The sequence below is a fragment of the Schistocerca americana genome, chromosome X, assembly GCF_021461395.2.
Source record: "Schistocerca americana isolate TAMUIC-IGC-003095 chromosome X, iqSchAmer2.1, whole genome shotgun sequence".
NCBI lineage: Eukaryota > Metazoa > Arthropoda > Insecta > Orthoptera > Acrididae > Schistocerca > Schistocerca americana.
This window is the reverse complement of record NC_060130.1, coordinates 350,387,018-350,401,131: the sequence shown is the minus strand read 5'-3', so window position 1 is coordinate 350,401,131 and position 14,114 is coordinate 350,387,018. Positions and strand designations below refer to the sequence as shown.

At 43.1% G+C, this 14,114-nt stretch overlaps 1 protein-coding gene across 1 annotated transcript in view; it reads right to left on the bottom strand.

The window, feature by feature from the left end:
* The window catches only part of LOC124555462 (facilitated trehalose transporter Tret1-like), a 292,707-nt gene that overhangs the window by 9,357 nt on the left and 269,236 nt on the right, over positions 1 to 14,114 (bottom strand). Inside the window, exons 4-7 of the mRNA XM_047129385.1 lie at positions 10,915 to 11,023; positions 8,013 to 8,226; positions 5,511 to 5,841; positions 1,620 to 1,876 (exon numbers count right to left, since the gene is read on the bottom strand). Coding sequence (XP_046985341.1) covers positions 1,620 to 1,876; positions 5,511 to 5,841; positions 8,013 to 8,226; positions 10,915 to 11,023 — 911 coding nt within the window. The remainder of the gene's footprint in view (positions 1 to 1,619; positions 1,877 to 5,510; positions 5,842 to 8,012; positions 8,227 to 10,914; positions 11,024 to 14,114) is intronic.

The window sequence follows — 14,114 nt, the reverse complement described above, 5'->3', positions numbered from 1 at the left end:
AACAGACATTATAAGATGAACACCAGCAAAAATAAAACAAGGGTAACGGAGAAAAAAAGAACGTAGTGGCATTAAATCAGGTGATGTTCAAGGAATTATTTGGGGGAATGAAACGCTAAAAATAGCAGATCAGTTTTGTTATTTGGGCAGTAAACCAACTGATGATGTCAGAAGTAGAGGTGATATAAAATGCAGACCAGCAATATCAAGAATAGTGCTTCTGAAGAAGAGGAATTTGTCAGCATCTAATGTAAATCTGAGTTAAATTTTGAATATTGGGAAGTCTTTCCTAAAGATGTTTGTCTAGAGTGTAGCCTTGTACTGAAGTGAAAAACGTGGACGATAAGCTGTTCAGACAAGAACAGAATAGACATTTAAAATTGGCTGCTATAGAAAAATTCTCATGATTAGATGCGTAGTTCTAGTAACTAGTGAGAAGGCGCTGAATCTAATTGGGGAAAATTTGTCACAACTTGACTAAAAGAAGGGGTATGGTGTTAGGACACAGCCCAAGGCATCGAGGAGTCTTCTATTTGGTTATGGAGGGAAGTGTGGGTGGCAAAAATTGTAGAGAGAGTCCAAGTAATGAATACACTAAGCAGGTTAAAATAAATTTAGGCTGCAGTAGAAATTCAGAGATGAAGAGACTTGCACAGGATAGTGTAAGGTGGAGAGCTGCATCATACCAGTCCTCAGACTGAAGACATAACAAGAACAAGAAGTCAGATGTAGCCAGACGTGCTATTCGTTTCCCAGATGGAATTTCACCTGATTTTGTACTATTGTGGTTGTGCGTCTAAGTTCCGCGGTCTCATTCCTCCCGTCAATGTTCTGTGTCAACACGGGGACAGCAGATACTCAGCTATCCCATCTTTGGACGATTTATGTGCTAATCAGCTGTTTCTTGCTGAACGAACCCGCCTGTATCTCGAAAATTGGTCTCTAAGCTATAAGAATCGTTTAACCTATAATGACGTCATCATAAACATGAAGAAAACTGATTACTTGGGATGTGACCAGTCTGCAAAACCACATAGTACAGTTCCCGCAAAAGTCACCCACACCATCTACTGCACGCACAAAACGTATTTGGGAGTCAGGAAGTGGAGGTCTACGAATACTACCAAGTCTCCCTGTTGTAGGCATAAATTGTGGAAAGAAAATATGGTGACTAACAAAATGTGTTCGTTACTCCGTGTCACAAACGACTTGCTGAGCTGAGAATAAGAAATCGTAGGAATACGGAAACTACCAACTAGACACGAAGCGCGCGGGGAAGAAGACAGGCGAGTAACTGAATATTTCCGTTATTCTTGAGTCCGCTGATGATAGAGAGCTGGAGGAATATGAAAACTTCCGACTCGACCTGAGTCAATCATTAAATGGGTGCGGAGAAGTATGCGAGTAAGGAAACATTTCAGGCAGTAACGAAACGGTTCTTAAAGTCTCGTGGACTATTCGCTATTCAGTGATGAATATATACGATGTGCGACAGCCCTATTCCAGATCACTGTTGCATCCCGGATTAATGCTTGAAAATGGTAGCCTGCTATTTGCGGTGAGTGATCTCACAAGAGAATCACATGAGCGTACTTCCTATCTCGCTATCTGCCACTCACCTGGAAAATGGGAGCACTGTAGAAAGTGACAGTGTTGATGCCGCTGAGAGGCCTGAAGAACATCAGTCCCAGGATGATGCCGGCAGAGATCCATCTGACGCGCTTCTTAAGGTCTTCTGTAAGCTCGCAATCCAGCACCGACGTCTGCGTTGTGATCGTGTAGATTGGCGGCTGTTCAATTTCTTTCTTCTCAGCACAGATGGCGGCCTTCAAACTGTCGAACTCTTCTGATACATCGTAGTCGCCTTCCTTGTGACCTGTGGTGCAAGCGCATGAGACCATATTAGTGACACGAATTTCCTGCAACAGATCTAGTACATTCAGAATGAAGACAGAACCAGCCAGGCTGTAATTAAATGAACTGAATCGTGCTCTGTGTGATTCCAAAGTTTTTCAGGTAGATCATAACATTTTAGTTACAACGCTCACTTAAGTTTAATCAGTGGATCGATTGTAGAGTTGTGCATGAAGAACACTGAGGATATGAAACGTATGATGCAGCACAGTTCAAATACATGCTCGGTATCTGAAGCTACACGTCTCCCGAAATTCCTGTTTCAAAAATGATGCAACACCGAAAAATCAAAGGGGAAGTAATTCATAGTACTCTTGGACGAACTCACATTTCACCTTAATCCATTTCTGGAAAGAGAGCAGGGGGCGGGAGAAGGAAACAGGACAGTTCAGACAGACTCTAACCTTATCCTGCTGTTTTAGAAAGTAAGAAGATCTTCACAGACAGCATTTATGTCCTTTATTTGATTTAAAACATTCAAAAGACCTGGCGAATATCAAAGAAATTAAGCAAAACGCCATCAAAGTGGGAGCTTCTTGTATTTCTCCCGGTAAAGTAGCCCATCAGATTCGACTGAACAGCGGGAAGACTATTGAATAAGATAAGAATCATGATAATCTCTACTCTGCCACTAGTTTTCAGTGTGCTAAGGGAATCTTTTTTTTTTTTTTCATTCGAAACGGTGACGCCATTCAGTTTTATGATATTCATGTCGAGCGACTTACAGCTTTTGCTATGGATATGACGAAATAAGTATGAGACCCTTTCAATAAATGCTCAAAATCAGACACGCAAGCCGGCCGATGTGGCCGTGCGGTTAAAGGCGCTTCAGTCTGGAACCGCGTGACCGCTGCGGTCGCAGGTTCGAATCCTGCCTCGGGCATGGATGTGTGTGATGTCCTTCGGTTAGTTAGGTTTAATTAGTTCTAAGTTCTAGGCGACTGATGACCTCAGAAGTTAAGTCGCATAGTGCTCAGAGCCATTTCAACCATTCAGACACGCAAAGTATGGTACAAAATAAAAGCCACAGATTTACTTAAGACTGGGAGAGGTTCGTCTGGCCCTCAGAGATCCACCTTTATAAACAGTCTGAAACTATAATTTTCAAAAGGCTAGTTCTTTGATGTATAACATTTTTTACTCTATAGTATAAGATTGAGGATGAAACATTATAAAACACTAGCTGGTCTCGTATTACTTTATGGAAGTGAAAGCTGGTTACCCACAAAATTGAACTTGAGGTAAAATACAAGGCGTGGAAGTGAACTGTCTGAAAACAAGTGATTAACATCATGTAGACATGAGAAACCGTGTAATTGGAGGTAGAAGTAGAAGCAAATGAATGGTGAATACAACACCATAAATGGTACAAATACGCATAGTTTAATATAAACTGCGTTTTGATGATCACATTACATTTCAGATCTCTAATTGTAATACAGAACTGTAAACTTCCATAAAGACAGAGATATTGGATAGTTTTTAGATTTATTTCATTTCTGCGGGATGGTTAGCTTACAAAATGAGAGCTCCAAAATTGACTCGAACAAATTATTTACATGTTCGCTGCATTTATCCGTACAGTAGTAATTATTATAGTAATTCAGATTCACCTTTTATGAAAACAAACTATTTTGGCACCTTTGTGCCATTGTTATCAAATACCTTTATTGACGTCTGCAAAATATAAGCTTGTTTTACGTAATAGTTATGGGAACGAAAATTAGGCCTAAAAATATTTTGTGCCTACTGTGGTTATTGCCGTATTCCTTAGAATGTTCGGTTCTGTTAACTCTTGTTTACATTATCGTATAGCTTTCCATAAACACACAGATTGGAATACATCCAACGAATAGTTGAAGACTGTGGTTGTAACTACTGCACCGACAAGGAGACCGTAATCGCCCTGTTCCATTTCCTTCATACTTACAGCATTCGAATATCAGTGGTTGGACGTAACTGACTTTTAAGATTAGAAGATTTCTGAGCTCTGTTCAGTACAAAGATTTAGAACAAATTAACTTGGTCGCTAGTGGCTGAGAGCGTAGCATAGAAATCCAGAAATCGTAAAGTTATCAGTCTGGATCTCACTTGTAACTTTTTAAAAAAGCTTTACTTATTTTCTATACTTATTTTTAAATGAAAATTATTGGTTGAATCGTAATACTTTAATAAAAATAATACTATTTTTAGTTACAGGCCGTGTGAAAATAAATTATAATTTCGTACAGACGTGCTGAATGTCTTATTGTTAAATGAAAAATAGTATAGATCAATAACAGTTTCCAATTTCTAAAAATGAAGAAGTATTTCTTTTTCGATGTTTCAAAGTATCGTATAAAATTTTTATTTATTTCGAGTACTGGAGCTTTCATAAGATTACTAACTAAAATTTAAAAAAATGCCATTTTAATGAAAATATGTGATTAATTATTTGTTGATTAACATTTACATTTGTTAACAAATGTAGAACTGAAGTAGAACTTAAAGAAACTTGCTACTAGCGAGATTCAACCATCGACGTTTCGACTGTAACCAGCATTCCGCTACCGACTATTTATCCGCTTCTAGCAAATTCTTTATGGAAACTTGTATGTCAGGCCTCGTACCTCCCCCAGCTACCTCACCATGTTTCACTCGTGAATAGTCCAATGTCGGTGTTGACGGACCAAGGCGGAGTGTAAAGCTTTGTGTCGTGCAGTCAGCAAGGGTACACGAGTGGGCTTTCGGCTCCGAAAGGCCATATCGATGGTGTTCAAATATGGCTCTGAGCACTATGGGACTTAACATCTATGGTCATCAGTCCCCTAGAACTTAGAACTACTTAAACCTAACTAACCTAAGGACATCACACACATCCATGCCCGAGGCAGGATTCGAACCTGCGACCGTAGCAGTGGCGCAGTTCCGGACTGAGCGCCTAGAACCCAGTCATCACGAGGCAGATCGATGGTGTTTCGTTGAGTTGTTCGCATGCTGACACTTGCTGATGGCCCAGCACTGAAATCTGCAGCAATTTGCGGAAGAGATGCACATCTGTTACGTTGAACTGATTCTCTTCAGTCGTCGTTGGTCCCGTTCTTGCAGGATCTTTTTCCGGACGCAGCGATGTCTGAGATTTGACGTTTTGCCGGATTCCTGATATTCACGGTACACTCGTGAAATTGTCGTACGGGAAAATTCCCATTTCATCGCTACCTCTGAGAAGTTGTGTGTCCTATCTCTCTTGCGCCGACTATAACACCACCTTTAAAGTGACTTAAATCTTGATAACCTGCCATTGTACCAGCAGTAACCGATCTAACAACTGCCCCAGACACTTGTGTTATATAGCCGTTGCCGACCGCAGAGCCGTATTCTGCCTGTTTAAATATTTCTGTATTTGGATACGCATGCCTAAACCAGTTTCTTTGGCGCTTCAGTGTACATCGAAATGTTTTGTACTTAATAGTGCTCAGAAATCTTCTAATCCTACTGCTGTAGAAAGTTGATGTCCGGGCACTGAGCTTCCACTTTTGTAAGTATGAAGAAAATGCAAACGGCTAGTCCGTAAGGTGCCCGCGAGTGACGAAGAGGTAGGCTGTAGAGGAACTGACCGTATCGCAGCCAGCGCAGGGAGCTGAGCGCAGCTTCGTCTCGGCCGCGGCGCAGCAGGAAGACCGGCGACTCGGGCATGCGGCAGAGCAGCGCCACGTGCAGCAGGGGCAGGGCGGCGCACATCCAAGCCAGCCAGGGGTGCGGCTGCGGCGCCAGCCCGCCCGCCACGTACGACAGCACGATGCCCGCGTTCACGCTCAGGTCGAAGAACACGCCCACGCGCCCGCGCACCTCCTTCACCGTCACCTCCTCGCTGTAGATGGGCACCACGATCGTCAGCCCGCCAGCCGCCAGCCCGCCCACGAACCGGCCGACGTACATCATGATCGCCTGCAGGCACGAAAAATGCTTGTTCCTTCATCCGTTTATTACCGAGAGCGACAGATCGGGTGAATGTCCGGCGCATATTTCAGTCACCAGGGACGGAGAGATTTATATGGAGTTTTGCAGATACTAGCAGAATAAACGTTACCTACTACTATACAACAGTGCTTTTCAAAGGACTATTCTTGGCAAAAGTATGTTCCTTTTAGCTCGGGAAATAGGGCATTACGCAACAGCAATAAAAGTTGGTAACAAATAAATGGCGAGACGGAGCTTATAGCGAATTGTGTGTGTGTGTGTGTGTGTGTGTGTGTGTGTGTGTTTGTTTTGCTCTGCACTATATGTCTTAAAAGTTCAGAAATGTGTCATATCTTGCCTGCCATTCGGCGAAGCATGCACTTCTTGGAAAGCAGTCAGCAGTGCTATAAAATGACACAGGAACTTCAATGTAACTAACACAAAATAATGCATTTCTTATCTTAGGAAGTCGTTTACATTGTTTTTATCATTCTTAGGTCCAATTATAATAAAATATTCTTTTATAGGGTTCACTACCTCTATCGGTAAAAAAGGAACCCTTATTAGATCAGCTTGTTGTCAGTCTCTCGGTCCGAATGTTAAAAAAACTTTTTTCTCAGGAAAAAATAGACGTATCAAGTTTGCGTCACATGCTACGGACTCTTGGCAGTGTAATTAATGGAAGCTTCTAAGTCAAGGCAATCAAAAGCTACGGTTATCTATGTCACATATTTTGTCATTCGCAAACTCACACATCAGAACCTACAAGGTACTTACCGTTGATCTACAACGTAGAGATTTGGCGAGCAGCAAGGTTCCAGTGTAGAAGTAAAGGAAAAAACCGAAAATCGTTAATTTATAAATATGTGTCACGAAAAAATACTTTTTTGTCGTATGTTATCTGACTGTGTGTCTGTATGTGAAGACCGCATTTTCTCAGATATTTTGTCACATCGTTTCTTGCTGTAAGGCCCCTCGGAGTGGCCGTGCGGTTCTAGGCGCTACAGTCTGGAGCCGAGCGACCGCTACGGTCACAGGTTCGAATCCTGCCTCGGGCATGGATGTGTGTGATGTCCTTAGGTTAGTTAGGTTTAATTAATTCTAAGTTCTAGGCGGCTGATGACCTCAGAAGTTAAGTCGCATAGTGCTCAGAGCCATTCTTGTAAGGCCCCACCACCCCGAAGACTTATCGCCCCAACGTTAATCAGCCAACATCACATGTATATTATATGCAATTTTAATCGTCATCAGACGTCTGACGACGGTAACGCCGCCATTTGTTTTTAATAAATAGGATTAACAACAATGCACAGTGCTGTTTTTACTTTATTGTAAGAATTATTTTTTCATTAAAAGTAAGTCAACATCTGCATGTCGGTGATTAATGACGTTTCGAAAACAGGTTGGTCTTTGTATCACGAGCCCAAGATGACAGTTCGTGTAGCTAATAATAATTTAGTGTGGATCAGTGGTCGGGTGCAGTATACCCCAGTAATTGGCTCTGAGTACTATGGGGCTTAACTTCTGAAGTCATCAGTCCCCTAGACTTAGAACTACTTAAACCTAACTAACCTAAGGACATCATACACATCAATGCCCGAGGCAGGATTAGAACCTGCGACCGTAGCGGTCGCGCAATTCCAGACTGTAGAGCCTAGAACCACCCCAGTAATTCACAAAGCAAAAGTGGACTTTCAGTTTAACGTGCAATTCGAAACACACGTATCGTTCCTCGCGGCCTTTCATATCGTTGACAGATGAAGGGTAGATTAAAGACAGAATGAAAATTTCCGTGGTCCCACGGGGATCCGATTCCGCGACCTCTCGGTTTAAAAGCACACGCTTTACCACTTTTTTTCCTTTTGCCCTTTTAACTTCGATCTGGTCCGTCTTTATGTTATCAGTGGTTCTCTGCAGGTGTCGCACAACATCTTTCCTATTCTATAGATAAGAATTTCACTCAACTTTTTTTCTATATGAAGGGGGGGGGGGGGGGGGGGGGGAGGGGCAGGTCCCTGACCGAACATGCTCAGCTACAGTGCTGGGCTGGCTGGCTGGCTGAGTACGAAACCAGGACGCAGGACGTTTTGATTACTAGTCGAAGACGCTACCCCTAGATCAAGGATTACTCCCGTCCGTTAGGCAAGTGGTGTACTTACTGGGTATTTGGTGAGCTGAGCGAGGCCGATGAGCAGCCAGCTGACGGTGAAGAGGACGCCCATGGCGAGGATGCAGCCCTTCCGTCCCAGAGACTCCACGAGGAAGAGCGCCACCAGCAGCGATCCCAGCGTCGCCCCGAGGGGCAGCATCGACGCGATCCACGCCGCCTCCGCCGTTGTCACCAGCTGCTGCCCGTGCTCCGCCGTCTGCGCGCTGCACACACAACAAATCACTCACTCTCTCTCTCTCTCTCTCTCTCTCTCTCTCTCTCTCTCTCTGTGTGTGTGTGTGTGTGTGTGTGTGTGTGTGTGTGTGTGTGTGTGTGTGTGTGTGGTTTTTGGCGCGAAAACTTTGGTCAGCCACAGCAACAGCGTGTTCAAGACATACTTCTTCCCACCAGAAAACCAGACCTTACTGGCCGTACGCGGCCCCCTTCGTGGCTTTCCTGTATCACTACTTGACTATCCACTCAGCTAGAGGTGCCAGTTCTTCGTTTCTGGTGGTTCTATTTAGTTAGCAATTCTGGGCGTACTCCTAATAGGTAGACACAAAGGCTCATTCTTGTACGATTACACGATTGCAGAACATTCACTGGAACCAGTCACATCCTTTAAAATTCTGGGAGTGTGCGTGCAGACTTAAAATGGAACGACGACGTAAAACTAATCGCGGGTAACGCAGTTTCCAAATGGAGATTCACTGGAAGAATCTTCAGACTATGTAGTCCACCGGCGAAGAAGGTCGATTACAAAACCTTCTTGCGATCGATACTTGGAATACTGCTTCTTAGTCTGGAATCCTTAGTAGATAGGATTGATAGAGGAACTGGGGAAGATTTAAAGAAATGCAGTGCGTTCGCCACAGCTTCATTTTGTAAGCTGGGAAGCACACGCTACAAGAACGGCGTTGTCCACCGTGGCATGGTCTTCTGCTGAAATTCCGAGACAGTAAATTCCTGGAGGAGTGACCAAATATATTACTTCCTCCCACGTATATCTCGCGAAAATATCGCGAAGGTGAAATCAGAGAGATTCGAGCTCACACAGAGGTTTACCAACGATCCATCTTGCCGCGGATCGCTCGGGATTGAAATGAGAATGGAGAGAAGTGACAGCGGTATGCAAAGTACCCTCTAACACACACCGTCAAGTGAATTGCAGAGAGAGTATCGATGTGAATGTATAAATACTCTTGTGAAGCTCAAGATTCAAATAATAGAAGAATGTAAGAGTTCCCTTCTAAAAATGGTCGAAATTGGTTCCACATTACAGGCGGTAGTCATAAAATTTCAATTATTCTATCGAAAAACAAACCTACATCATAATTGCTTTGTTTCTTTGCCTATGCAAGGCTGCAGTCCTCTTACACACTGAAATCTTGTTGTCGCAGTAGCTTAACACGCTGCTGTAGAAGTCACAGCAAAATGACGCAGTCTATTGATTGTGCAGTGTCGCACTGCATTTCAAGGGGGAAAAGACTGCAACAATCCAATGAGTTGGACATTATGGTCAAACTCCCTCGCCCTTTCCACCGCTCCCATAGCCCGGAATCTCCCCCCCCCCCCCCCCCCCCCGCTTCACGCCCTTTTTTTTATCAAAAATCTCGAAAAGTTCCTGACAGATTTACTTGAAATTTTTGCGCGGTACTCTAATAAATATTCACACATAGGCTACATATTTTTTAAACAACACTGTACAGGTTTTTTGTTAACACTGACTGCGATACAGAAAATACTGTGTTATGCTGTGAAAATGTGCGGTTTCATTTAGTTAACTACGATAGCCGGGCATTTTAGCCATTAAATAAACTGTTTCTCCTCTATAGCATTCTTTTTCACTGTATATAATTTTAAACAAAAATTGTATACACAACTGTGTACTGTTTTGTTTTCTTCCTCTACCCGTTTGCAGATCGAAACTATGCGAAATAATGAGACGTCGCTACTATTCTCACAGATCCAACAGCAGGAGTGGTGTCTCAATCTTCATATTCCAATTACCCTAAGCAATTTTCCCCGTTTTCTTTAAGCGACTTCAGTTCCCAGTCAGAGAGAAAATGAACAGAGAGGGAAAGGAGGAAATGGACAAAGACAGGGGGAAGGAGGAGATGAACAGGGGGAGGAGTAGGAGGTGAAGAGAGATAGGGGGAGAAGAAGAAGAACTGACAGAAGGAGAGGAGGAGATGGACAGACAGATTTGGGGGGGGGGGGGGGGGGGGGAGAACGCACAACCAATTCCCATTCATATTAAGCAATCGTGAAGCATTTCCAGGTTTGCTAGTACTAAATAACAGTACTAAATAACATCCCAAATAACTTTTTTCGTCCTTCAATAGTTAACTTTTTCAGTATGAAAGAAAGGCTATTTAATGGAAACTGTTTTATCAATTTATGTTCTTATTTATGCACGGTATAGGATATTTCTTTGGCCAGCATAACGAAAACTAACACTTACAAGACACAAAACCACGAAACCCAATACTATAGCCGGCCGAAGTGGCCGTGCGGTTCTAGGCGCTGCAGTCTGGAACCGCGAGACCGCTACGGTCGCAGGTTCGAATCCTGCCTCGGGCATGGATGTGTGTGATGTCCTTACGTTAGTTAGGTTTAACTAGTTCTAAGTTCTAGGGGACTAATGACCTCAGAAGTTGAGTCCCATAGTGCTCAGAGCCATTTGAACCCAATACTATAATACGAGTTAGCGCAGTGAGAATAGATTAACTACCAATGTTGGAGACCAGCTGACCTCCCCCCCCCTCCCCACACCCACCACCCCTCATTTCCTCCAGAGAAACCATGATGGCTTGTGTGAATGCCGTCAAAACAATACATGCAGATGATTGCACTGACAGTAGCGCACAGTCAAAGTGATGTTGCGGAGAGAAGAAGCGGGTTATACTTACTGTGCGGAGCTGAGCAGTGAGGTGGCGTTGCCGTTGGGCTTGGTGATGGAGGGCAGCGTGGGCGATGTCCAGCCCAGGTGGTTGCCGCTGCACAGGCCGCCGATGGTGCCTGCAACACCAGCCACCTGAGTCGCCACCACATCGATTCTCCGGCCGCTGGCGCTGGAAGCCTGCCAGCGCGCCACAGCACTCGCGCAAAACACACCCACGCTCGCCATTCTCACACTGCACCAAAGTCATTCCACGGCAGATCATCATCAGGGATACATAAACCATTACTTATACTACATTATCAATTTTTAGGTAATGGCTATGTGCAGCTCGGTAGATGCAGTTTACATTGTTACAGACGAATTACGTCTCAGCTTTCTGAGGCACCTTCGGTGGCCTGAAATACGCAGCTAAGAAAATCATTCAGAAAATAACTACCCTCTAGGAGACGTCACGCTAATACCGCCTCTAGCTTTGATACGGGCTTATGTTTGCCGAGGAAGGGTGCCCGCAAGTTACTTATGTATGAAATGTCCTGCTAAAGACTCTAATTGTTAATAAGATCTTGAAGAGCTACCAAACTGCTTTGGTTTTGATTAAACTGTTTCAATCGCTGTTCGAAATTATCCCAGATATTTTCTATGAGACTGAGATCGGATAATTTAGAGGGCCAGTCTAGTTACGTCTGAGTGTTCGTCGAACCCTCTGAACACATATGTTGTCAAATTGGAAGACGGGAGTGTCCACGACACACTTACACATCGTAAAGAGACAGAAGAAAGGGCAACATTTGGTGACTGAGAATGCTGAAATAAACATCCTGTCTCTGGTTCACTGTAAGCTGAACGAGTGATCTCAAGTCTTGGAACATAAAACACCCCTAAAGCGTTGCAGAACTACTATATCTTCTGCACACTGCAGGTTGAGAAATATTATTAGGCTGTTGGTGCACTCGCCGTCTTACGTCATTTGAAAAGAGGTAAGATCGTAACTCTTCGGACCACACTACACGCCTCCAATCAGCTGCTCTAAAATTTCTGTGTCTTTTGGCCCTCTGAACATGTGCAGCTTAATGTGCATCTGTGACCGATCGCCTTTCGTGTGGTTCGCGACTTCAGATGCCCATTATTTGCGTTTCCGTCCACAGTGTTGGACGGAAACCGATCGAAATGGACATTTCGCATCGATACCCCAACAAATCCGAACACGATACCTCATTTCTGTCATTCTGCCACGTCAACGCATCTTATAACGCTGTTACCATACAAAAGATTGGCTAGCACATACACACCACTTTACTTCCATGAGTGACACGAGTTATGGGGGGTCAAATGATCGCATAGTTCTATATATACACCATCTGCGTACAGCACTACAGATCGACCATTTTGCTCTTTTTAAGTGGGAGGAGGGGGAAGGAACTACGATTTTCTCTAGTGATTTTAGTGTTACTTAAATGCAGCATTATTGTTTACATATAGTGCCACTCTACTTATAAGCTACAAAAAGGCGTTGACGTTTTCTTATCGAATACACATATTTAATTACTTACAGTAATGTCTCCTGATGAAGCGGTTCTTCTGTCTCCTTAACCAACAATTCTTGTCAGCTTAGCTCAAAAACTACACAACTAAGAAATCTTAACAGCAGAGCTTACAGATTGCTTAGTGGTACAGGTAAAAGCAGAGTTTCGTCAGCAGAACATCACGGGTACATGTAAAACAATATACTCCGTAAGTAATAAAATAATATGTACTCTGCGAGAAAGTGTTCGGGCCAGAATTGTTTACAGCTTGTACTTACAGCTACACAATAAATAGGGTGTACGAAAAAGTGTCCACCATTCTTACAGGACTTGGTACTGGTTAAAAGCTAGAAAAGAATATAGATAGTTATTTTTTCTTAGACACTATCACACAATATGGTAACAATGATAACTGTTCTTAGGCATACATTGACCATCTACAAATTCTGTGCGTCATAGGCGGCATTTGATGAGATGAATTAATATCTGTTCCGTGCCTTTAATTTTCTAGGAAATGTTCTGAACTCTTTAGAATGTTGTGAGACTAAAATTTATGAAAATAAAGGAGATTGTAAGTAATGTATTTTTATTTTAGTGTTACTTTATCTCATGTACTTTCTCTATGATTTCAGGTAATGAGACCGATCCAGCCGAACATCGAGTCTTTTGACGGACGGTGAGGGGTTGTGTCATACATAAGTAATACAGTGAGTACGAAAATCGTAGAATTAACTGTTTGTTATGTCAATTGTTTTCTTTCTTATAATTTAATCGAAGGTGTTCCAGAATGGCTCTCTTTGTTGTCTCGTGCTGCATCCACATGACCTGACAGACTGGCTTGAAGTTGCATGTCTTTGTATGCAACACCTATTTATGCCTAGCATCATATTCTGAATTAAATGTGGCACTCTCATGGAAGGAAAGACAACTGCACTCCATTGCTCGTCTATGGCCACACAGTTGATCGATTTCGGTGATCCATTCAGTGTCGTAAAAGAGTCGCGAGCTAATACGCCACGACACCTAGTTCTTTAGTAATGAGAACAGTCATGTACGGTATCTTTTGGCCTGACATGGCGTACGTACGTACTTCGCACTTTGTGTAGCAGTAAGACTTCCATTGTGCTTGTGCGAGTTTTTCTAACTCTGGGAATTTTACTGAATCTGCTACTATGTGTCAGCTGAAGCTGAACCATTAATTATGTGGTACTTCTGTGAAAAGAATCACATCTACTTCAGGAAACGAGCATAACGAGGTAACACAGATCCCCTTTAATTCAATAACAGTGAAGCAAGATGTTAAATTTTGTACGGTTAGAACGAACCATGAATGACTGCGTGCGTGACATCTGTAAATCAGTCTATTTAATCATGTGAGTGCTTCATACGGCAACTTAAGATGTTTCTGCCAAACAATTTTCCTGACTACCATATGCTCTGCCTACATCATCGGCATCTCACTGCTCATGCACCCCAGTGCTTGGGTTCAGCGATAAAGTACATATAATTCAATCGCAATAGCAAGACATGACATCGCTTATCTGATATGCTGGATGTGCCTTGCGGGAACAGCACTCCTCAAAGAAATAATAATGCGGAGACGTTATTTGCCACAGCCTGAAGGACTGTTACCATAATGAATTTTGGGGGCATGGGAAAAGGTTCCAGGTTCGAATCCCGATTC